At 48.5% G+C, this 24,137-nt stretch overlaps 1 protein-coding gene across 1 annotated transcript in view; it reads left to right on the top strand.

Moving 5' to 3' along the window:
• Nucleotides 1-24,137, top strand: part of IPO5 (importin 5) — a 614,356-nt gene that overhangs the window by 278,469 nt on the left and 311,750 nt on the right. The window contains exons 16-19 of the mRNA XM_085622105.1: nucleotides 11,285-11,417; nucleotides 11,514-11,635; nucleotides 12,481-12,577; nucleotides 12,972-13,144. Of these exons, the coding sequence (XP_085478231.1) occupies nucleotides 11,285-11,417; nucleotides 11,514-11,635; nucleotides 12,481-12,577; nucleotides 12,972-13,144 (525 nt within the window). The remainder of the gene's footprint in view (nucleotides 1-11,284; nucleotides 11,418-11,513; nucleotides 11,636-12,480; nucleotides 12,578-12,971; nucleotides 13,145-24,137) is intronic.

Below are 24,137 nucleotides of genomic sequence, written 5' to 3' on the forward strand. Positions count from 1 at the left end.
CGTTGAGCGCGTTCCGAGCCCAGAAGTAGGTCGTGGTTGTTATTCCCACTACTTTCTGGTTCCCAAGAAGGGCAAGGGGGGCCTGCGCCCTACCTTGGACCTCCGGAACGTCAATGCCTTCCTCTGGAAGCAACGGTTCAAAATGTTGACTTTGGCTCAGGTTCTAGCTGCCCTAGACCCTGGAGACTGGATGGTAGCGTTGGACTTGCAGGATGCATATTTCCACATCCCCGTCCTGCCGGCCCACCGGCGTTACCTGCGGTTCACGGTGGGTCCGGAGCACTTTCAGTTCACCGTGCTCCCCTTCGGCCTTACCAGTGCCCCTCGGGTGTTCACGAAAGTGATGGTGGTGGTCGCAGCTCATATGCGCAGATCAGGGGTTTCAGTCTTCCCCTATCTCGACGACTGGTTGTTGAAGGCGGGCTCGCCCCAGGCAGTCGTCTCCCACCTCCAGACTACGGCGGATCTCCTGCATTTGCTGGGGTTTTCCATCAATGTGCCGAAGTCACACCTGAGCCCCTCTCAGAAGCTCCTCTTCATCGGAGCGGTTCTCGATTCGGCTCAGTTCCGGGTTCATCCACCGGAACAGCGGGTCCGGGATATACAGGCCCTCATTCCCATCTTTCGGCCTCTGTCCTGGGTTTCGGTCAGGCTAGTGTTGCGGCTTCTGGGGCTGATGGCCTCCTGCATCCTACTAGTGCATCACGCCAGGCGGCGCATGCGGGCTCTGCAGTGGGACCTGAAGTTTCAGTGGGCCCAGCATCACGGCAACCTGTCCGACCATGTCTTGATCTCGGAGGGCACTGCACAGCAGTTGCAGTGGTGGCTCACGGACCGCGATTGGGTCACGAGCAAGAGCCTCTCCCTACCCCTACCGGAGCATGTCGTAGTGACGGATGCGTCCCTCCTGGGATGGGGTGGCCATATGGGAGAGGCGGAGATCAGAGGCCTCTGGTCTCCGGCGGAGTCTCGCCTCCACATCAACTTTTTGGAGTTGAGAGCGATCCGACTTGCACTGAAAGCCTTCCTTCCCTCTGTCCGGGGAAGTGTCGTGCAGGTGTTTACGGACAACACCACCATGTGGTATTGCAACAAACAGGGCGGGGTGGGGTCGTGGACCCTTTGTCAGGAGGCTCTGCGCCTCCGGACTTGGCTGGAACACCCGGGCATCACCCTGGTGGTTTAACATCTGGCGGGCTCTCTAAACGCCAGAGCAGACTAACTCAGCCGCCGGTGCATGATGGATCACGAATGGCGTCTGAACTTCGAGGTGGCGCAAGGTCTCTTTCAGCAGTGGGGAGAGCCTTGGTTAGATCTATTCGCCACCGAAGAGAACGCGCAATGTCAGCAGTTCTGCGCGTTGGAATTTCCAAGGCGGCACTCGCTCGGCGACGCTTTTCGTCGCGAGTGGAGTTGCGGTCTGTTGTACGCCTTTCTGCCTATACCACTTCTGCCCAGAGTGCTGAAGAAGATCAAACGCGACCGGGCCTATGTCATCTTGGTGGCTCCGGATTGGGCACGAAGGTACTGGTATCCCGAGCTACTCAGTATGTTGACCGATCCTCCGATACGTCTGCCCCTTCGGGAGGATCTTCTGTCGCAGCAGCAGTGGACGGTCCTCCACCCGAACCTGTCCAGCCTCCACCTCCATGCGTGGAGATTGAGCGGCGGCAGTTGATGCCATTTGATTTGCCTCCTGAAGTCTGTGATATCATTCTGGCAGCCAGGCGTCCCTCCACAAAGACGGTATACGCCTGCCGGTGGAACAAATTTGTGGCATGGTGCACAGCAAAGGCTGTGGATCCCCTTTCCGCCCCTCTTTCTGAGGTTCTCCTCTTTCTTCTTTCTTTGGCCCAGCAGGGCTCTGCCTTGGGCACCTTGAAAGGTTATCTTGCTGCCATCTCTGCCTTCTTACGGCTTCCTGATCAGCCCTCTCTTTTCAAGTCCCCTGTAGTTTCACGCTTTCTTAAAGGAATTACTCACACATTCCCTCCTGTCCCTTTCGTAATGCCTCAGTGGGACTTGAAACTTGTCTTAACATTTCTGATGTGCGCTCCCTTTGAGCCTCTTCACAATTGTCCTCTTCGTCTTCTAACTCTTAAGACTGCTTTCCTGGTAGCCATCACCTCGGCTAGACGGGTGAGTGAGCTCCAGGCTCTATCGTCCAAGCCTCCTTTTCTATCTGTTCATCCGGACAAGGTTGTCCTTCGGCTTCGTCCTTCCTTTCTACCGAAAGTGGGGACCCCCTTTCATCTTGGGCAATCTGTGCCCTTGCCCACCTTCTTTCCGCCTCCGCATCCTTCCAAAGAGGAAGAGCGGCTCCACCGTCTGGACCCAAAACGTCCTCCTTTTATTTGGACCGCGCAAAACAGTTCCGAGTGGACGACCAGCTTTTCGTTGGCTTACGTGGGTGCAAAGAAGGGGAAAAGCTGTGCACAAACAGACCATCTCCTGGTGGGTCGTTTTGTGTATAAAAATCTGTTATTCCTTGGCAAAACAGGACCCTCCTGTTGGGCTGAGAGCCCATTCTACTCGGGCCACGGCGGCTACTACTGCTTTGGGACGGGGAGTCCCTTTGCAGGACATCTGTCAGGCGGCGACGTGGGCTTCGCTGCACACGTTTGCCAGGCATTATTGCCTTGACAGCCAAGTCCGGAGGGATGTCTTCTTTGGCCGTTCTGTCCTCCAGGACTTTCTGGTGTGATCTTGGTTCGCAGACCCACCACCAGGGTTGGTATTGCTTGGGTATCTATTCTAAGGTGAGGAATCTAACTAACGTGTTTCTTTCAGATGAACAAGTTACTTACCTTCGGTAACGATGTATCTGTAAGAAACATTAGTTAGTTAGATACCTCACCGACCCACCCATCCTCCCCGTTCTGCGTACTGACATCTAGGGTTAAGGCTATCCTTTTCAGGGCCCTAGATTTTTTGGCACCAGTGTCTGTCTCTTGCATGGCTCTGCGTTCCTGGCGCGGAAAGCTATGTACAAGAACTGACGTCAGCGCGCGAGGGCGGCGTCCAAGTACTCCGTCATTCCGGCGCACGACGCCAACAACTGACGTGGAGCTGCAGACGCCTAGCGACGCGCAAGGGGTATTGCTACAAAAATCTTCCTGATCCAGTCTGACGCCTGGGGATATTCTAAGGTGAGGAATCTAATGTTTCTTACAGATACATCGTTACCGAAGGTAAGTAACTTGTTCTACACAACTAATGCGGCGCCCTTTCGAACCCATTCACAAGGTGGATTTAAAGTTCCTTTCCTGGTTACTAGCTTTAACATCAACCAGAAGAGTTAGTGACCGCCAAGTGTTCACTATTCATCCACCTTTTCTACAATTTACATCCAAATCTGTAGTACTGCGCACTAACCCAAAATTCATGCCAAAGGTTCCAGCGGATTTCCATCTTAATGAACCTATAATTTTAAAGACTTTTTTTTTCCCCAAATCCGCTCACAGCTGCAGAAAGGGCTTTGCATTCCCTTGACATCAAAAGATGTCAAGTTATACTTGCAACGGACAGCAGCAATACGCAAATCAGACCAACTATTTGTGGCATATGGCAGACCACGGCAAGGACATTCGGTCTCAAAACCAACCATTGCTCGTGGATCTCTGCTGCAATTTGTTTATGCCATGATCAAGCGGGAAGATCATTGCAAGCGACCCCAAGAGCAATTTCTTCATCCACAGCTCTTTTTGCCGGTGTGCCTCTTCACCAGATCTGTAAAGCGGCAACATGGTTCAACAGACACACTTTTACCAGACGTTACGGTTTGGAAGCTGCAAGCGATGCAGATGCATCAGTGGGACAAGCTGTTCTGCGCAATCTTTTCAAATAAGGTGAGCCTCTGTTCTCCCTCCTCCACTATGCTTTTCTATAAGACGCTTTTTCCATACTGTTTCTATATCTTGAAATTGTTCTGCATATGTTGAAGCACACATGTATTTCTCTATAGTTATACCGTTTGATAATGTACATTGTCTATAATACAAGAACAACATCTTTTGAGCATGTTACGTACTGCTATCTACTCTGATTCAGGCATGTGAATCTATGAAAGAGACCCCAAATACTGGAGAAGAACAATAGTTACTTACCTGTAATCTGTGGTTCTCAAGTATTGGTGTCTTTCATAGATTCACATGCAACCCGCCCACCACCCCTCGTAGGCTTGTAGGCTTGTAGGCTGTTATGTATTGGTTCACTTCTGTGCGAGAAAATCTGAGAGCCTGAGTCTCTGTGGAACATTCTGGTGGGTGCTGTCGCCTGATTGGCTGCAGTTTGGACTGGACATAATGACTGTGATAGTCCTAGGTGTGGAAGTTTTTTCCTTGTAGCTTAGGCTACTTTACTTCCTAGTTTCAGGTTACCAAGGTTTTTGGTTATTATATGCATGACTATTGCTTTTCTATGTACCGTGGGACTCCCACGGGGAATGATTCAGGCATGTGAATCTATGAAAGACACCAATACTGGAGAACCACAGATTACAGGTAAGTAACTATTGTTCTTACTTACCGTCGGTAACTTTTGTGGATTCATAAACCTGTAAATTCTTAATCACCCTCCCTCCTTGTTCAGTGGAATGGACTCTTTGCACCATCTTTAAGTAGAATCCAATCTGATCAGTTAATAAGCTCAGTGTCTGACAGTTTGGACAGAGTTGAAATAAACGGACACCAGCGAGAAGGGGTTGCATGCATATGTAGCGCCGATGTCCCTTCTGGGGCGAGATGTTCGAGGCATGTGGGCTGCTGAATTCATATCTGTGCATAGCTCGCCGCCTAGTGTTGGGTCCGGATGTTTGCACGTTGTTGTCCTGGAAGAGTCTTCGAAGTATCACAAGATAGGTGACTCCTCCCCTGGACCACAGTGCGCATGGGCATCCTCTCCATCCTCAGATTGTTTTTTTCCGCCATTGGGTTCGGATGTGCTTATCTTAGCTCAATTTTGGAAAATTCGATTCAAGGCCAAAAGGCCTTTAGTTTTCGTCGGTATTGTTCCCGTTCGGTATCGACTAGTTTCTTTCCTACTTTAGAACCTTCCAGCTTTTCGGATCCGTTTGGTCCGAACATCGAACTTCCGTCGACAATGGAATCGAGGACTCCATTCAAACGGTGTCCTTTATGCCACGCAAAATACCCGCACATCGACGTCCACCCGGTATGCAACAAATGCCTCTCACCGGATCATGATGAGTCAATGTATGGCCTGTGCCCGATTCCGATCGAAGAAGACTCTCCGGAATCGACGGGGGGCGAGATTAGAAGCGCAGCAATCGGCGCCTGCCCCGACCAACATCTTCAGCACTGAAGACGAGGACGCCGAGAGCGTGGAAGAAGTAGACTCCAGCCCCGCTTCCGAACACGATTCCCAATCGGAAGGCGAAGATGAGGTGCTTTTTCAAAGGGAAGAAGTCATCGACGAGGTAGGAGACTAGGATGAGGCCTTTGGGGCCGAAGAAGATAGCTCTAGCGAGGAGCTAGGCCCACCCGTCGATACGGAGGCCGACAAAGTGCGTCATCCTAAGGCTCAGGTCGAGGGATCGCCTTCGGGCCTTACCCGAGATCAATCTCAAAGTTCTTCGGCCCCGCCTTCAGGCCCGGCCTCAAACATTCCGAACGAGCCATTATTGACGAACGACTGGATTCCCTTCATCGAAACCGAAACCAATTGTCGCTCCAGTTCCAACGAAACCAAAAGTGAAACTGGCTGTCCTCTGCTCGAAGGCCTCGAAGCCCTCCACTCCTTCGACGCCAGCAAAAGCCGTCTGCCCCGAACGCCATAAAAGGGATTTCGGCGCCGAACTCACTGCAGCGGTTATCGGTGCCGAGCCGAAGAAAAAAAACCTCGGTCCCCACAAAACGCCTCGGCCTCTGGCACCGAAGCCGTCGGCCCCGACCACTAAAGTCAAAATGGCTGCCCCATCTGCATCGACGTCGACAACAGCGGCGCCCGCCAAGTCGTTGACTCCAACGACCGTTGATACCTCTCTTCTGATTGATGACCCCATGGCTCCAAAACAGTCGACGCCTACCTCCAAGGTGCCGACCGGTTCCAAAGAGCCTTCTGCGTTCTCCGTGCAACAAGTCGCGGCATCGTTGCAACGCATCAGTGAACGGGCAGCCCTCCGATCCACGTCGGGCCCCGACACGCACAAGGCTCCGAAAGCACCCTCTGCGCCAACCAACATCACTTTTGGCTTGCCGCCGTCCAAGGCGCCGAAGATGTTCGAGATCAGAACACTTGTCTGCCAGACGCAGTCCCCGTCTACTGGACACACAGATTCTGAGCCCCCACAGCCACAATTCATCGACGCCAACACTGGTAAACTGATGCTCCGCAAGCGGAAAATCACACCAGAGAGGGGATTGGACTCATACAGAATCCCTCTCCAGCACAAATTGCCAGCGAGGTCGGAACCAGTTCTTCATGAACTCTTACAACCCTCCCATCAGCATCCCCAGTCCTTTTCTCCGACGCCTTCAGAGACAGACGCAGTAGAGGACTATATGGGATGACACCACCTACACTGGGGATGTCGATCCTGATGAGCGCCTGCAAGACCCGGATCAGGCATGGGATGACCCTACAGACCAGGGTACCGCCCCAGATACCCATGATACACAGCTTTACAGCACAAAGACATCTCCCACTGAGGACACTGCTGCCTTCAATGCCCTCATAGAACGGGCAGCTGCCAACCATGGAGTAGAACTCCATTCTGACACTGTCGAAGAAGACTTCTTGGTGGACACTTTCGCCTCTTCCGAAAGAACTGTCAAAACTCTGCCAATGTTGAAAGGAGTTCTCAAACCTGCAAAGGACATTTTTAAGGAAACAACCAGGGCACGGGTGCTAAACCCCAGGATTGAAAAGAAATACAAGCCTGCACCCGGAGACCCTACGTACATTAGGGGTCAGTTACCTTTAGACTCCATGGTAGTTGCTAACGCTCGCAAACGAGCCCATTCGCAATCAGGTGATGCTCCTCCCCCAGACAAGGAGTCTAAAGTGTTAGAGACATCAGGCAAAAGGATTGCAGCGCAAGCAGCAAACATCTGGCGCATTGCAAACACAGGCGCTCCTGGCCCGTTATGATCGTTCCCACTATGACACACTGGAAACACTACTCCAACATTTGCCAGATGAATACAAAGAGGCGGCGGAGCTCCTCATCAGAGAGGGACAACTCCTTACCAATGCATCCATCAAGTGCACCCTGGATGCTGCCGACACAGCGGTGAGGGCAATCAACACAAGCGTTATGTTGAGACGACACGCATGGTTGAGAATCTCAGGCTTCAAGCCGGAGATTCAGAACAACATCTTAAATCAACCAGTCAACCCCGACTATTTATTCGGCCCTGAAGTTGACACTACCCTCAAATTAAAAAGGACACTGACACTGCGAAATCAATGGGGGCTCTGCAGACGCAGCAGTTTCGTAGTGGCTCCTTTCGTAGACCCCAAACTAGAGGGGCAGCTAGAGGCCAGGGATCACAGCAGCAATACACTAAAGGGAGCACACAGAGTACCTACGATAAAACCAACAGAGGTGGATATCGTGGCTCCAGCACCAAGAGCAGAGGACGTGGTTACGGCAACACCAGGTCCTCACCCAAAAACAAACAGTGATGCCCTCTCCCTTCCCCCCCGACCACATAACACCTGTCGGGGGGGAGACTCCAGCGGTTCCTGTCCACGTGGAAAGCCATCACCACAGACAGGTGGGTCAGGGACATTATCCAGCACGGTTACTGCCTCGAATTAACCTCCACTCCACCCAACATACCGCCAAAGCACCGTCCTATGTCCGTAGAGCACTTGGCATTATTGCAGCAGGAAGTGCTAAGTATGCTGCAAAAAGGTGCAATAGAGATCGTGCCCACCGACCAGCAGGGGACAGGGGTGTACTCTCTGTACTTCTTAATCCCAAAAAAGGACGGGTCGCTCAGACCTATACTAGACTTGAGACCCCTCAACCAATGCATTCTCTCAGAGCATTTCCATATGCTCACCCTACAGCAGGTTCTCCCGCTGCTCAGCCAGGGAGACTTCCTAGCCACACTAGACCTAAAAAATGCGTATTTCCACATACCCATACACCCATCACACAGGAAATATCTCGGGTTCACTATTCAGGGACATCACTATCAATTCAAAGTTCTCCTTTTCGGAGTAACAACAGCACCCAGGGTTTTCACCAAGTGCCTAGCTACGGTGGCTGCACATCTACGGAGACAACACATTCATTTCTACCCTTACCTGGACGACTGGCTTGTTCAGGCAAAGTCAGCCCAGCAATGTGCCAGCCACATGTCCCTCACCTTCTTCACAGTCTGGGATTCTCACTAAATTACCCAAAATCACATCTCCAACCCGCACACGTACAACAGTACCTGGGCGCGACCATAAACACTCTGGCAGCCACAGCTCAGCCAAATTTAGTGAGGATCAACAGCATGCAACTGCTGATCACAAAGTTCAAACCTCAACACTCCCTTCCTGCGCGAGTGTTCATGCAGTTGATAGGCATGATGGCCTCCTGCATTTTCATAGTCCCGCACGCGCGACTACATATGCGCCCGCTTCAGGAGTGCTTGGCACGTCAATGGAATCAGGCTCACGGGCAATTAACAGAACTAGTGTTGGTGAGCGGTCGGGCATACAACTCTCTGCATTGGTGGAATCCACAAAACCTTTGCAAGGGCCGACCGTTCCAAGAGCCTGTTCCACAAATAATACTGACAGCGGACGCCTCTCTCCAGGGTTGGGGAGCTCATGTACTCTCTTTCACAGTGCAGGGACTATATAAAGCCCAACAAAAGAAGATGCACATCAACGTTCTGGGACTGATGGCAATCTTCCTAGCCATGAAGGCATTCAAAGTACACTTGTGCAACAAGGTCGTGTTGATCCGAACGGACAACATGACTGCCATGTACTACATACAAAAGCAGGGAGGAACACCCTCTCCACAGCTGTCTCATCTGGCTCAGAGCATGTGGAAGTGGGCCATTCAGAGGAACATATTCCTCATGGCGGAACACCTCCCCGGCAAGGACAACCAGATGGCGGATCTGCTCAGCAGACACAGCCACCAGATGCACGAGTGGGAGCGACACCCATCAGTACTCCAACCGTACTTCCAACAGTGGGGTCATCCACAGATAGACCTATTCGCCACAAACAAACGCAAAATGCCAAAGCTTTGCCGCCAGGTTCCCACATCCTCAGTCACAGGGCAATGCGATATGGATGAACTGGTCTGGCATATTTGCGTACGCTTTCCCCCCAGCGCCATTAATACCGCTAGTGGCACGCAAACTGTGACAACACTCACTGACACTCATCCTAGTTGCTCCCACATGGGCGCGCCAACCATGGTACACCACCTTTCTAGAACTTTCCGTGGTGCCGCATCAGAGGCTGCGGATCAAACCCGCACTTTTAACGCAGAACCATGGCGAAATTCAGCACCCAGATCCGCAACAGCTGAACCTGGCAATCTGGCTCCTGAAGTCCTAGAGTTTGGCTACCTAAACCTGCCACCTGACTGTATGGATATCAAGGAGGCCAGGAGACCCACTACCAGAGCTTGCTATGCGGCTAAATGGAAGAGGTTTGTCATTTATTGTAACAACAATGACATTAACCCGCTGGACGCATCCATTCAAAACATCATCTGTTACCTCTTACACCTATACCGATGCAATCTGGCATACACCTCAATACGTATCCATTTAACCGCAATAGCAGCCTATCTCCAAAACAGGCAGCACCTCTTTATTCAGAGTGCCTGCCATCAAAGCCTTCTTGGAACGACTCAAACTAGTAATTCCCCCAAGACACCCACCAGCACCGGTGTGGAACCTCAATTTGGTCCTCACCAGACTGATGGGTCCACCCTTCGAACCTCTCCATTCATGTGAGATTCAATTCCTCACCTATAAAGTAGCTTTCCTACTGGCAATCACTTCGTTAAGAAGAGTTGGTGAACTCCAGGCACTAACCATTCAAGAGCCATTCATACAGGTTCACGCAAACAGGGTTGTACTACGTACCAACCCCAAATTCATGCCCAAGGTGATATCGCAGTTCCACATAAATCAAACTATTGAACTGCCTGTTTTCTTTCAAAATCCACAGAATGTCGCAGAGAGAATGCTCCATACACTAGATGTAAAGAGAGCCCTCATGTACTATATAGACAGAACTAAGGTTTTTAGGAAGACAAAACAACTTTTCGTTGCCTTTTCTCCACAACACAAGGGCAACGCCATTTCCAAAGAAGGTATAGCCAGATGGATCGTTAAATGTATTCAAATTTGCTATCAAAAAGCTAAACGCACATTAACGATTCCACCACGAGCCCACTCAACACGAAAGTTAGGGGCGTCCATGGCTTTCCTGGGAAACATTCCTTTACAGGAAATATGTAGAGCAGCCACATGGTCCACTATACATACATTTACCAAACACTACTGTGTAGATGTACACTCAAAACAGCAGGCAGCTGTAGGACAGGCTGTTCTCAACTCTTTTTCAGACTGCTGCAGCTGGCACGGGTAGCTGCCGCTAATAGGAGGTACTGCTATGTATTCTATGCACAGATATGAATTCAGCAGCCCACATGCCTCGAACTGAATATGCTACTTACCAGTATGCATCTGTTCTTGGCATGTAGGGCTGCTGACATTCATATCGCCCACCCTCCTCCCTGGCGTCTGTAGCAGCTGCAGCTCTCAGAATTACTGTAAGCATGGTCATCACTTTCTGTATCTACTCCATCACTGCCACAATGGCGAAAAACAATCTGGGGATGGAGAGGATGCCCATGCGCACTGTGGTCCAGTGGAGGAGTCACCTATCTCGTGATACTTCGAAGACTCTTCCAGGACAACAACGTGCAAACATCCGGACCCAACACTAGGCGGCGATCTATGCACAGATATGAATGTCAGCAGCCCTACATGCCAAGAACAGATCCATACTGGTAAGTAGCATATTCAGAACACCGCGTGGCGCCACCTGACGCTGTGTGGGGGCAATGCTAGAAAAGAATTCTAGATCCAGTCTGGCACATGAGGATATTCACAAAGTGAGTGCTCTGCAGTTACAGCATCTACCAGAAAGTCTTAAGACGGTAAGTAGCTTGTTATTATATAATGGTCTAACAACTTCATAGTCTCCCTGCTATCTGCTTTTTGTAGTTGCTTAGATAAGTGCAGAGGATTGTGGATAGTCACTTGTACATGGTTTCTAACCTTAGATATCTTACATGATTTCTGCGTGGGCAAGAATGTGCAAGATCCTAGGGAAAGAGTTTCAGCAATACCTCCCTGTTGTCATGGGACCCTTGATGAAGACTGCCTCCATTAAGCCTGAAGTTGCACTGCTCGACAGTAAGTGCCAGTAACCATTTAAAAAACCTTGTTGGCAGATGATAGTCCCTTACTGTTCATGAATGTCTTTTTACCCTTATAATGCCTCTCCTACAGCACAAGACATGGAGAGCATGAGTGATGATGATGGCTGGGAATTTGTAAACCTTGGAGATCAGCAGAGCTTTGGCATCAAAACTGCAGGCCTTGAAGAAAAAGCAACTGCTTGCCAAATGTTGGTAGGTATTCAACTGTGACTTGGCAACTTAGTCTAGAGTTCTGAGTAAAGGAAGCTTAAAGAGGGGTTATAGTGTTGCATTCAAATATTACAGCTAGATTGGTTTTCCTTAAGGTTGTAATGTGCAACTTTTACAATGAAAGCCTTAGTTTTCCATTGCAGACTAAGTAAAAAGAAATGAAACCGTGAGCCTATTGCTATAAACTTGGTGAAGGTTACTCCTCCAGAAAGTTCATGTCCAAATAAACACTACCATAATTTGAAGCTTTTCCTTCTTCCTATTAGGCAATTGATAAGGGACATAACATGGAATTGCATATGGCTGCACACGGACTTAGTAATGTATGTTGGATTTGTCATGTTTTAACAATTCCCCAAAATGGTCAGTACAACTTCAGGTCACCTATGCTCTTCATTGTTTTATACTTCATTTCATGGCATTGTGAAACCTAGGAAAACTGGTAAAATGACATAATTGCGGTGTTAAACAAGTAAAGGTAATCGGTTTACCTCATGCGCTTTGATTGTTAATGGTAGATTGCCCCACAGGGGATGGCTAGTTTTGCATCTTTAGAAGTGTAAAAGAAAAAAGTGACACATTTGAATTGTAATGTAGTTAGTCACAGCTCTGAAGTTGGATGAGATTTATTGTTCATAATACCACACTTTAATGTGCAAAATAAATCTATGTATATCGTCTCACTTGAGTGTATCTCTAATGCTTTTCTCCTTGCTGCTTTGTATAAAGTGAAGGTTTCTTGTTGCTGCTTTGTATAAAGTGAAGGTTTCTTGTTGCACTTTAAAATTGAAGTGCAAAGGTTAAAAACTAAATCCTTTTGTTTGCAGGTTTGTTACGCTAAGGAACTGAAAGAAGGTTTTGTGGAGTATACAGAGCAAGTTGTGAAGCTTATGGTGCCGCTGCTTAAATTTTACTTTCATGATGATATCCTTGTTCATGTTTACTATTTGTTTTTGTACATCTTTTGCCGCTCTGCTTTTTTGAACTTCATGGTTCACTAAAGTCATGCAACATTAAGAAGGAATTGCTCTTTTGATCCTTTATTACAAAAGTGAATCCTGTGCCCATGTTATGCTGATTTTATGTAGCATGATTGTCCACAGCTACCATCTTAATTTGCACTGATTACACACATTCCTCCTTTTTACTACAGCTTAGTTACAGGGTAGTAATAGTTTGTGAAAGATACATGGCCCTTACTGAGGACTGGTGCTGTTTCTGATGGCCTTTGTAATTTGCCAGTAATTAATGCATTTTCTTTGCATATTGTTTAAGCATGAGGTTGACACCATTTCACTTTTTCCTTAACTAAACAAAAGTGTCCGTGTTGCTGCTGCAGAATCAATGCCTTTGCTCCTTGAATGTGCAAGAGTGCGTGGTCCGGATTATTTGACACAAATGTGGCATTTCATGTGTGATGCTCTTATCAAGGGTATTGGAACAGAGCCAGATTCAGACGTTCTCTCAGAAGTGATGCACTCTTTTGCGAAGGTGAGTTGCTTTAACAGTAAAATACTTTGGTGATTTTTCATTCATTTTTCTGAATTTAGTTGGGTTTTCTGGTATCTATTGCAGTGGAAACCTTCTTCCTTCTGATTTTTGATATGACACTACTGCCTGTGTACCAGTGCTGTTAAGGAAGGCCACAAGAAAGGACATGCCACACTGACTTGATGTTCACATTTTCTTTGAGTTCTCAATAATCAGATCATGCTATGAACTTTTAGTATTGTCAGTACATTTTTTGCAGAATCCTCCGCAACAATTGCCTAGTTTTAGACCCCCTCTCTCCCAAAACCTGTGTAGCTTTGGACAATGTTAAGCCAGGGAGTAAGGTGGACTGCAGGCCACGTACCTCCCAAGCCCTACTGGGGTGGTGGTGGTGGTGCATACTTGGTAACTTAGTCTTGTATGATTACAGGCTTGTGTGTATTGGAGTCCTGAAACCCTTTCCTCCATGGATGAACACACGCAAGAAATGCATTTGAAGTTAAAGTTGATAATTAATGTCCTACTGTGAGAAAGTGGCTCTGTATATACTGTTCCCTAATAGGTACAGGGTGTACAGAGTCCACAGTCCCCCAGAGGCTGATAGAGGTCAAAGTTAGGTATGACCTTACTCTCAAAAGTGGTAGCTTGGTCGAGCAGTAAGGCAGTACCAGAGGACAGTGTAAAGCATTTATTGTACACACTCAGTCAGCAAATGGTTTCACACACTCAATAACTGAACTCTAGGCCAATGATTTGTATATATAAAATATATGCTTGTTTTATTTTTAGAACCACAAAGGGGGTAAAAATATACTTTCTCAGAATGAGAGGTTGAATATAAATACTTTTGTTTTAAGCAATAAATTTGTGTAAACAGTCACAGTTGGTTGCAATAAACAATCCTATTTCCTAAACATAACAATGCATTGAGCTCAATGGTAAATTCAGGTTATTTGTAATAAATTACTTTTCAGATTACTTTTGGAATTCCAGGTCTGGCTCCTAGAACCAGCCTGGGGTCAGTATTCAGAATCAAGTGATGAAAGTCGACTTAATAACTGTAATGATTTTTAAATAATATTTAGCTATTTCAAAAGTTAGCACTTAGAAAATATTTCACAGAAAACATTCAATGGATCTCTATGGCAAGAAATTCAAATTGCAGGTAGAGTACTTTATCGTTACTTTAGTAATCCAGGACTGGGTGCCTAGACCCAGGACTGGGGTCCTTATCAAAAGCAGGTAAGTAATTTCGTTTGCAGAAATGGTACGATTTTAAAAGAATATTTCAAATTTGCAAAAGTAGACACTTAGAAGAAATTTCACAGAAAAGCAGACAATGGTTTCCTATGGGAGAAAAATGAGTTAGAGGTAAGTATAGTTGTGAACACTTTTCAGAGTCAGGGCTGGGCACCAAGATCCAGCACTGGGAGCTCACCTAGGAGCAGGTGAGTAAATTCGTTTTTGTCGCTTGGCTGATTTTTGGTGAATTTTTGCAGTTTTGAAAAGTTCACACTTAGAAGATTTTTGAAGAAAAAGTCAGTCAATGTTACCCTATGAGGAAAACGAAGTTAGCGGTTTAAGGGTAAGTACTCGACTGGTAGTGTTGAAATTCCGGGCATGGACTCAGGGGTCCCCCAGTGTCAGGTAGGTACAGTTGGTTCACCCTCAGCGGTTTCAGGACGGCCGGGTGCAGAGAGTTGGGCCCAATGTTATCCTATGAGGGATAGGGGGGCCTTGGTTGGTGGCTGCTGTCTGGCAAGCCACGCGGCTGTGGGAGCTGGGCTCCTGGTCACTTACTCAGGGCAAGTGGGGAAGTAGCTTAGTGTAGAGGGCACTGCCAGGGCCACTCGGGCGGCTGGGTGCAGGGTGCTTTTGAGCCCTAGGGCGCTCAATGGAAATCAATGGGAATGTTCCGGTTTGGAAAGAGGCTGCAGGCTCGGGGACGAGGATGTTTCAGGTGCCACCACCACTTCGAGAGGTAAGTTGGGTAGTTGTAGGTTAGGTGGGTACCCCGGGATTGGGCCCAGGGGGTCGCAGGGCGCCGGGTGCAGGGGTGCCTTTTGATGTCGGGAATCTTACCCTCTGGTTGATCGCGGCTGGGGTGGCACTTGGTTCTGAGGCTGCAGGCTTCTTCCGGGATGTCGAGGGGGGTCCTTGGGTGCCGGACTCTGGGTCACAGTCGCCGTGGGGTCGTCCTCTGGGTCTTTGTCCACTCCGGCACTGGCCAGGCTTGGCTGGTGCAGAGTGTGTTGGGTCCGCGGTCCCGGGCTGGTGCCAGGGATAGCAAATAGGTTTCTTGAGTAGAGCCTCTACTCGTGGGAGTCCCAGGGGCTTAGAGCTAAAAGGTAGCCAGGTCCTCCGGGGTTGGTGAGGTTGCTGGCCACGTGGGATGCCGCGCTGGTGCAGGTTCGAGAGTCGACAGGCCGGTAGGGCTGGGGCCAAAGCAGTTGGTGTCTTCTTCTCTTTTTAGCAGCTGCAGGGCAGGTCTTTGTTCTTCTTGCTCTTCTTGTCGTTTTCTATCTGGAATCTCCGGGAGGAAGGTTCAGGGGGCCCCTAAATACTAGATTTAGGGGCGTTACAGGTAGGTGAAGGCCAGGGACCAATGGGTCCTTGTCCTGGGGTGGGTACACCCCCTATCCTGCCTCTCCTGTGGGAGGGGGGCAGTAGCCTAATCCTGATAGGGTAGGGCCTCCCATCTTCAAGATGGCGAGAGCCCGGAGATGTGCTTCACCTCGCCTCCCCCACCTGAGGGGTGGGGTGGGCAGGCTGGCACATCCCCTGTCCTTGTATGGGGTTTCCGGCCAAGCTTCCCGCCAGAGTGGGGGGTTGCAGTGGCCTGGGGAAACTCCAACTGGCGGCATGCCTTTGAAGCTTCCCTTTGCTCATCCTGGGGGAGGAGATTTCTCACCTCACCCAGGATGTGCTTTGTTGCAGGCCCGGGAGAGCAGGGGCTCTCCCACCCAGGGGTCCAGCAACGTGTCTGCTGTGTGGCAGCCTGGGCAGCCTCAGAGCAGACGTGGATTGTAAGTTAGCTGTAAGGGGGCATCTTCTAAGATGCCCTCTGGGGTGCTTAGTACATTAAATCTTACACTGGCATCAGTGTGGGTTCAATGTGCTGAGAAGTTTGATACCAAACTTCCCAGGCTTCAGTGTTGCCAATATGGTGCTGTGGAGCTCGTGTTTGACAAGCTCTCAGCACCATGTATTCTTAAATGACAGCACTGCACTTACAGTGCCCAGGAATGGACCCGGGTACTGTAGGGGCACAGGGCTCCTGCTCCTGTGCCCACACCATAGGCGTAATGCACCCAGCTAGAGGGGTGGCTGACATATGCCTTGGCAGTGTAGGTGATGGGCATGGTACACAGTGATGTGTGCCATGTCGACTCTTTGTTTTGTCCTGCACCCAGACACTCAGCCTGCAAGGGCAGTGTGTGTGTGTAAGGGTACAGGGCCTCTGAGGGTGGCACAATGAGTGCTGCAGCCCTTAGAGGCCTTCCCTGGTCACAAGGCCCTGGGTACCTAGGGTACCATTTACTAGGGGCTGACATGTGGCTAGGGTTTGCCAATTTGGAGTTTGTGTGGTTTAAGGAAGGAACATAGGCCCTGGGCACCTGATTGGCAGGAACCCAGGGTACACTCAATCGAAGTACATTCAGCAATTTAGCAAAAAGTGGGGGCATACCATGCAAGAAAGATGGCACTTTCTCACACCTACTCTAGAGCAGACTGTGAATAAATGTAACAAACAAAAAATAGTAATACGAAACATGAGTGGACTGAGTGGCAACCTATTAGATGGTGTTCATATAATCAAATTATTGATGGAATCGGTCTCTATTGAAAAACCTCTCTTCCTGGCCACTAGCTAAGCCTACTTCAGCACCATAGTGCCCGTATGAGTTTCCTAGACTGCCTTTAACACACCTCTGGAACACTACACAATATTTTCCTGTCTGCTACTGTCCTTTGCCTTGAATCAAAGTTGTAATCTGGTTTTTATGGTGTTCTGTGAAAGCATGTGTAACTGGTCGCACCAGTGTATAACCTTCATCTGGAATCCCTGCCGCATGTAGTAGACTCAAATCTCCTTGGAAAATCTGTAGGTGTTCCATCCCCTGGGTTGCTTTGGCATCAGGCATAAATACTATGTTCGTGGCATATGAGCTGTAGATCACACACTTGTGCATAGATCGCCATCTGGTGTTGGGCCCAGATGTTTGCACTTTGTTGTTTGTCCTGGAAAGTCTTTGGAAGTCACGGGATAGGTGTGCCTCTTTCCGTTTCAAGAAAACTATCTGGGATAATCATGCTCGAAGAAGCATGACTCTATCGTCGACATCCATTCCTGACATCTTCCAGGAGGACGCCGATGTACCAGAGCAGGGACGGGTCAAAGAAGGCCTCGTCAGCGCCTCCAAAGCCAACGACTCCGACATCGAAGACATCACCCCAGGGCAGCGGGTCGCAAGTAGTGACGCCCCACCTTCGGGCCTGACACAAAAGTCGACACATAAGCCTTCAGGCCACTCTGGATCGAGTCAGCCTGCCGTGGGGGCTGAAACCCAATCCCCGGCACCCAAAGAGAAACTGTCTTCTACCTCTATGCCGACCACTGGCTCCAACGACGCACCTGGCACCGAAACCTACTGGTACAGACCCCTCGACTGCGAGAGTCATCGGAACTGAGTAAAAAGCCACTTCCGAAGAGTACAGGTTCTCAATCAATGGAACTGAAAAACAACCGGTTCCACAGGCTCCTTCAGAAATCAAAAAATCTCACGTTTCCAAGCCTAAACAGCATAAATCTGCTCCAGATTCGGCACCACACAAACCTTCGGAACCGGAAAAATCGGCACCAAAAGACCAACCTCCACAAGAAGATCTTTTTTCGACCGGATCCAATGCAAAAAACTTCTTAAAGACTCAAACAGGTCAACTAACTCGGCTCCAAGAAGAGAACAATGGACATGCCTGTACCGGCTCCATCTTCACCAAAGAGGGAAATTGCAACATCTCCTCTACACCACTCCCCTACTCTCTCCACTCCCCTCACCATCTCCTCCACCTCAGGACGATGACACTTCTGGGGACGGGGGCGAGGGTGCAGACGAACCATTAGGGGATCCTAGTCACCCTTACACCCCAGGCGACCCATGGGACAATTATGGCACACCAGATGACCCTGATGTGCCACAAGACAGCTATCCCTCTAAACCTTCCCCTCCAGAGGACACTATGGGAATCACCCAGCTCGTTCAGAGCCGCACAATACCACGGGGTAGCTCTACATACAGACCCTGTGGGGGAGGATTTTCTAATGGACACGTTTGATACATCTCAAAGGTCCACTTCTGTTCTCCCTATGTTAAAAGGGGTAATTAAACACGCACCTGAGGTGTTCAAAGTTCCTGTTAAGGCTAGGGTTATTAACCCCAGAAAACAGAAAAAATACAAATCTGCCCCAGCAGACCCTGTTTACATCAAGGGGCAAATACCATTGGATTCCTTAGTGGTGTCCAACGCCAGAAAGAGGGCTAACTCACAAACATCAGGCAATGCTCCGCCTCCTGACAAGGAGTCAAAACTCCTGGATGCTTCTGGTAAACTAACAGCGTCACAAGCAGCCAACATATGGCGTATCGCCAACACACAAGCTTTGCTGGCTAGATACGATGGGGCACACTACGATGAGTTGTAAACCCTATTACAACTTCTCCTAGACAAATACAAGGCAAAACCCAACGACCTCATACAAGAGTAAACTTATAACAAACACCTCCATTCGTTGTGCTCTAGATGTGGCAGACACCGCCTCCTGAGCCATCAACACAAGTGTCCTTGTACGTAGACCTGCATGGCTACGCATTTCAGGGTTTAAACCAGAAGTTCAAAATACCATACTTAACCAACCATTTGATCAAGAACATCTATTTGGCCCTGCTGTGGATTTATCTCTAGAAAAGATGAAAAAAGACACCAACACGGCTAAATCAATGGGAGCCTTGCAGTTGCAAGCTCCCAGACGTTAATTTTGTCACTCCTCTTATAGGGGCACCTCCAGAGGATACTCCTCTGACAACCCTTCCACGTCCTACAAAAGTCCCACCCAAACAACCTTTACCAGAGGTGATCAGAGGAGGCTACAGAAGCAATAATAAAGGCCGAGGCAACAATAACAATACTCGCGGCGCCTCCACCCCCCACCCATCCCTCCACTCCCCCTGGACCATTCCACTCCGGTCAGGGGAAGACTGCTACAATTCCTGCCTGTCTGGAGCAACATCACTACTGACAGGTGGGTGAGACAAATCATTCAAAATGGTTACTGTCTAGAACTCACTTCTACGCCCCAAACATTGCACCCAGACAGCGCCCAATGTCAACAGAACATTCATCGCTGCTAAAGCAAGAAGTGCAAAAACATGTAATAGAACCAGATCCCCAGCATCAGTAAAACATGGGAGTTTACTCCCTGTACTTCCTCATTCCAAAGAAGGACGGAACCCCGAGACCCATCCTGGACCTCAGACCCCTAAACCTTTACATACAATCAGACCATTTTCACATGGTCACACTTCAACAGGTTATTCCACTGCTCACACAAGGAGATTTCCTTACCACCCTAGATCTCAAGGACGCCTACTTCCATATTCCCATTCACCCCGCTCACAAGAAAAATCTCAGATTTGTAGTGGACGGGTCAGCATTACCAATTTAAGGTTCTCCCATTCGGAGTCACCACAGCACCCAGAGTCTTCACAAAATGTCTAGCAGTAGTTGTAGCTCACCTAAGAAGATGACAAATTCACGTCTTCCCGTACTTCGACGACTGGCTCATAAAAGCCAAGTCATACAACCAGTGTGTAAATCACACACCACGATCCAACTACTTCACGACTTAGGATTCACCATAAACCTCAGTCTCACCTACAACCGTCCCACACCCAACAGTATCTTGGTGCCACAATAAACACCTCAAAAGGCCTTGCATATCCAGGTCCACCAAGGATAGCAAGCATAAAAAGTCTCATTACAAAATTCCAACCTCAACACTCTCTTCCAGCTCGAGTGTTCATGCAGCTCATAGGGATGATGGCCTCTTGCATATTCATAGTACCTCATGCCAGACTCCACATGCGTCCCCTACAGGAATGCTTAGCACGTCTTTGGAACCAGGCTCAAGGTTAGCTGACAGATCTGGTGTTGGTAGACTGCCGCACGCATCGCGCTCTGCAGTGGTGGAACACACAAAACCTTTCCAAAGGGCGACAGTTCATAGAGCCGGTTCCACAGATTGTACTAACAGCAGACTCATCACTCACCTGCTGGGGAGCTCATCTATTACATCATACCATGCAAGGCAAATGGACACCTCAAAAATTACTCCCATCAATCACCTGGAGGTACTAGCAATTTTCCTGGCATTAAAATCATTCCAGAAACCAATATCAGGCAAAGCTGTCCTAGTCCGCACCGACAATATGACAGCCATAAACTATATACAAGAACAAGGCGGGACACACTCCCTACAGCTCTCAATTAGCGCAGAGCATATGGAGGTGGGCTATTCCTCAAATTCTCCTAGCCCAACACGTTCCAGAAGTACAAAATAGCATAGCGGATCTGTTAAGTCGTCAGACACTAGATTCACGAGTGGGAACTTCATCCACAAGTTCTTCAACCGTATTTCCAAATGTGGGGGCAGCCAGAGATAGATCTCTTCGCCACATATTACAACACAAAATGGCCAAGCTTCGCCGCCAGTTATCCACACCCATTGTCCAAAGGCAATGCGATATGGATGAATTGGTCTGGCAAATTTGCCTACGCTTTTCGCCTCCACTCATTCCATCGGTGGTGCGCAAACTGAAGCAACACTCACTGGCCCATGTTGGAGCAACTAGGATGAGTGCCAGACAACCATGGTACACAACACTGCTGGAACTATCAGTAGTCCCACACCACAAGCTACACCTCTGCCCACGCCTCTTAACACAGAACCGTGGAGAGATCAGACACCCGGACCCAGCACAGCTCAACCTAGCGATCTGGCACCTGAAGTCTTAACATTTTGTTACCTTAACCTACCCCCTGACTGCATGAATGTTATCAAAGAGGCTAGACACCCCACCACTAGAGCCTGCTATGCAGCAAAGTGGAAAAAATTTCTAATATACTGTAATAACAGCATCAATCTTTTAGATGTCTATTCAACACATCATGTTACCTACTAAATCTTCAAAGGTGTAATCTAGCATACACATCTATTGGGTTACACCTCACTGCCATAGCAGTTTACTTACAAAATAGACAACAGGGTACCTGCCATTAAAGCATTTATGGAAGGCCTTAAAAGAATCATTCGTCCTAGGGTACCACCCTCACCAGTGTGGAATTTAAACATTGTCCTCACAAGACTAATGAGCCCTCCATTCGAACCTCTGCATAAATGCGAGCTACAATTTCTTACATGGAAAGTCGCTTTCCTTGTGGCCATTACATCTTAGTCAGTGAGCTACAGGCACTAACTATTCAAGAACCATTTTTACAACTCCATCATAACAAAGTGGTTCTCAGGACAAATTCCTTCCTAAAGTTATCTCCTTTTCATCTGTCTGTTGAGTTGCCAGTATTCTTCTCGCAACCACAAACCGTCGCAGAAAGAGCTCTTCATACTCTAGACGTAAAAAGAGCATTCTATTATATTGACAAGACAAAATCTTTTCGCAAAACAACATTGTATGCTTACCACCACATAGTCAATCCCATATCAAAATCTGGGATCACAAGGTGGATTGTCAAATGTATACAAATTTACTATCACAAAGCAAAACGTACGTTATCTATTCCCCTAAACGCCACTCTACCCGAAAGGGGCTTAAATGGCATTTTTAGGGAACATTCCCTTAGATATCTGCAGAGCAGCTACATGGTCTACACCGCACACATTCACAAAACACTATTGTGTAGATGTGCAGGCAAAGCAACAAGCTAGTGTGGGCCAAGCTGTACTTAAAACACTATTTCAAACTACTGCAACAGACACTGGTAATTGCTGCTAAGGAGGAGTACTGCTATGCAATCCATGCAGAAGTGTGTGATCTAAAGCTCATATACCTTGAACAGAAAATGCTACTTACCAGTATGCATCTGTTCGCATGTAGAGCTGTAGATCCACACGGATGAAAAAGCTAGGTGAAAGCATTGTGCTTAATTCAACAATGCAGAATAGCACAAAAAATGTATCCAGAAGTGATTAAAAAGCAATTAATTCCCAAACCGATGGCATATAATATGAAACTTCCAAGTCTGCAGCATCCAAGAAAATATCTGTAGGAAGCTGGGTTCTTGTTACAGTACCCTCCACCCCTCTTTTTACCTGGTATTTGATGCAATGTTGACTGAAGTGTAATGGGTTCCTGCTGACCAGGTCCTCGGTACCAGTGTACTTTTTCTAAAAATGTACTATTATCTACCCCCCTCCCCCCCCGGCAAAACCTTTAGCACCCTCTGTAAGCCTCTAGTAAATTGTACCCTGGTACCTAGGGTCTGAGGTACTAAAGAGGGCCCCTAAGGGCAGCAGCACAAATTGCACCACCCTAAGGGAACCCCTTACCAAGCACATGCTAGACTGCCATTGCAGGATGTCTTGGTGCAACAGAAGTGAAAATACATCCCTGTGTGCCATGTCCCCTACCACTGCATGTAATATTTGTAAGTCACCCCTACATCAAGCCTAACATCCTTAAGGCAGAGTGCTGAATATTACATGTGATGGCATACCTGCATGAGCAGATATGCCCCAGAGCTGGTCAGTCCGATTACTGGCAGTGCAAGTGACCAGGGAAGTCCTTTTAAAACATGTGCTGGACACTGGTGGAAACAAGTTCCCCAGCTACATGATGGCTTCACTGAAAATAGGGATGTTTGGTATCAATTATCTTATTGTTAAACCTACACTGATGCCAGTGTGTGATTTCTCAATACATGTACCCAGAGGGCACCTTAGAGGGGCCCCCAGAAAACCTACCAGCTACTGGTGCACTTGCTGACTGGTTTGTGACACCTGAATGCTGATCTGACATAGGGCGAGAGCCTTTTGCTCCCTGGAGACCTAGAGTAAAAGCCTGTTTCAGAAGTGGGTTTAACACCCCTCTCCCACAGATGACCTGCTGCTTTAGCTTTATTGGGCCGGCGAGCTTCAAAGAAGCTGCCACCTTTGGAATGTGAATGTAACTCCTCAAAGGAAAGAAAACCACCTCTCCTTTCCAGGGCCCCCTTGGCACCTTAACAGGTGGAAAATTAGCTAGTCGGGCAGGTATGCCACCTCCAGGCCAGTACCACCCTTAAGATGGGTGTGAGAAAGTGCCATCTTTCTTGCATGGTATGCCCCCAATTTTTTGCTGAATGTACTTTGACTGAGTGTGCCCTGGACTCCTGCCAATCAGGTTCCCAGGGCATATGTTCCTTCCCTAAAACACACAACCCAAATTGGCAAACCCTGGCCACATGTCAGCCCCTGGTAAATGGTACCCTAGGTACGCAGGGCCTTGTGACCAGGAAAGGCCCCTAAGGGCTGCAGCACTCACTGTGCCACCCTTAGAGGCCCTGTACCCTAACACACACTACCCTTGCAGGCGGAGTGTCTGTGTACAAGACAAAACAAAGAGTCCACATGGCACACATCCCTGTGCCATGCCCACCACCTACACTGCCCTGGCATACATCAGCCACCCCTCTAGCTGGGTGCCCTGTGCCAGTGGTGTGGGCACAGGAGCATGAGCCCTGTGCCCCTACAGTACCCAGGTCCATTCCTGGGCACTAAGTGCAGTGCTGCCATTTAAGAGTACATGGTGCAGAGAGCTCGTCAAAAACGAGCTCCACAGCACCATAATGGCAACACTGAAGACTGAGAAGTTTGGTATCAAACTTCTCAGCACATTAAACCCGCACTGATGCCAGTGTGGGATTAAATGTACCAAGCACC

Source organism: Triturus cristatus, chromosome 8 (assembly GCF_964204655.1).
Source record: "Triturus cristatus chromosome 8, aTriCri1.1, whole genome shotgun sequence".
NCBI classification, from domain to species: Eukaryota; Metazoa; Chordata; class Amphibia; order Caudata; family Salamandridae; genus Triturus; species Triturus cristatus.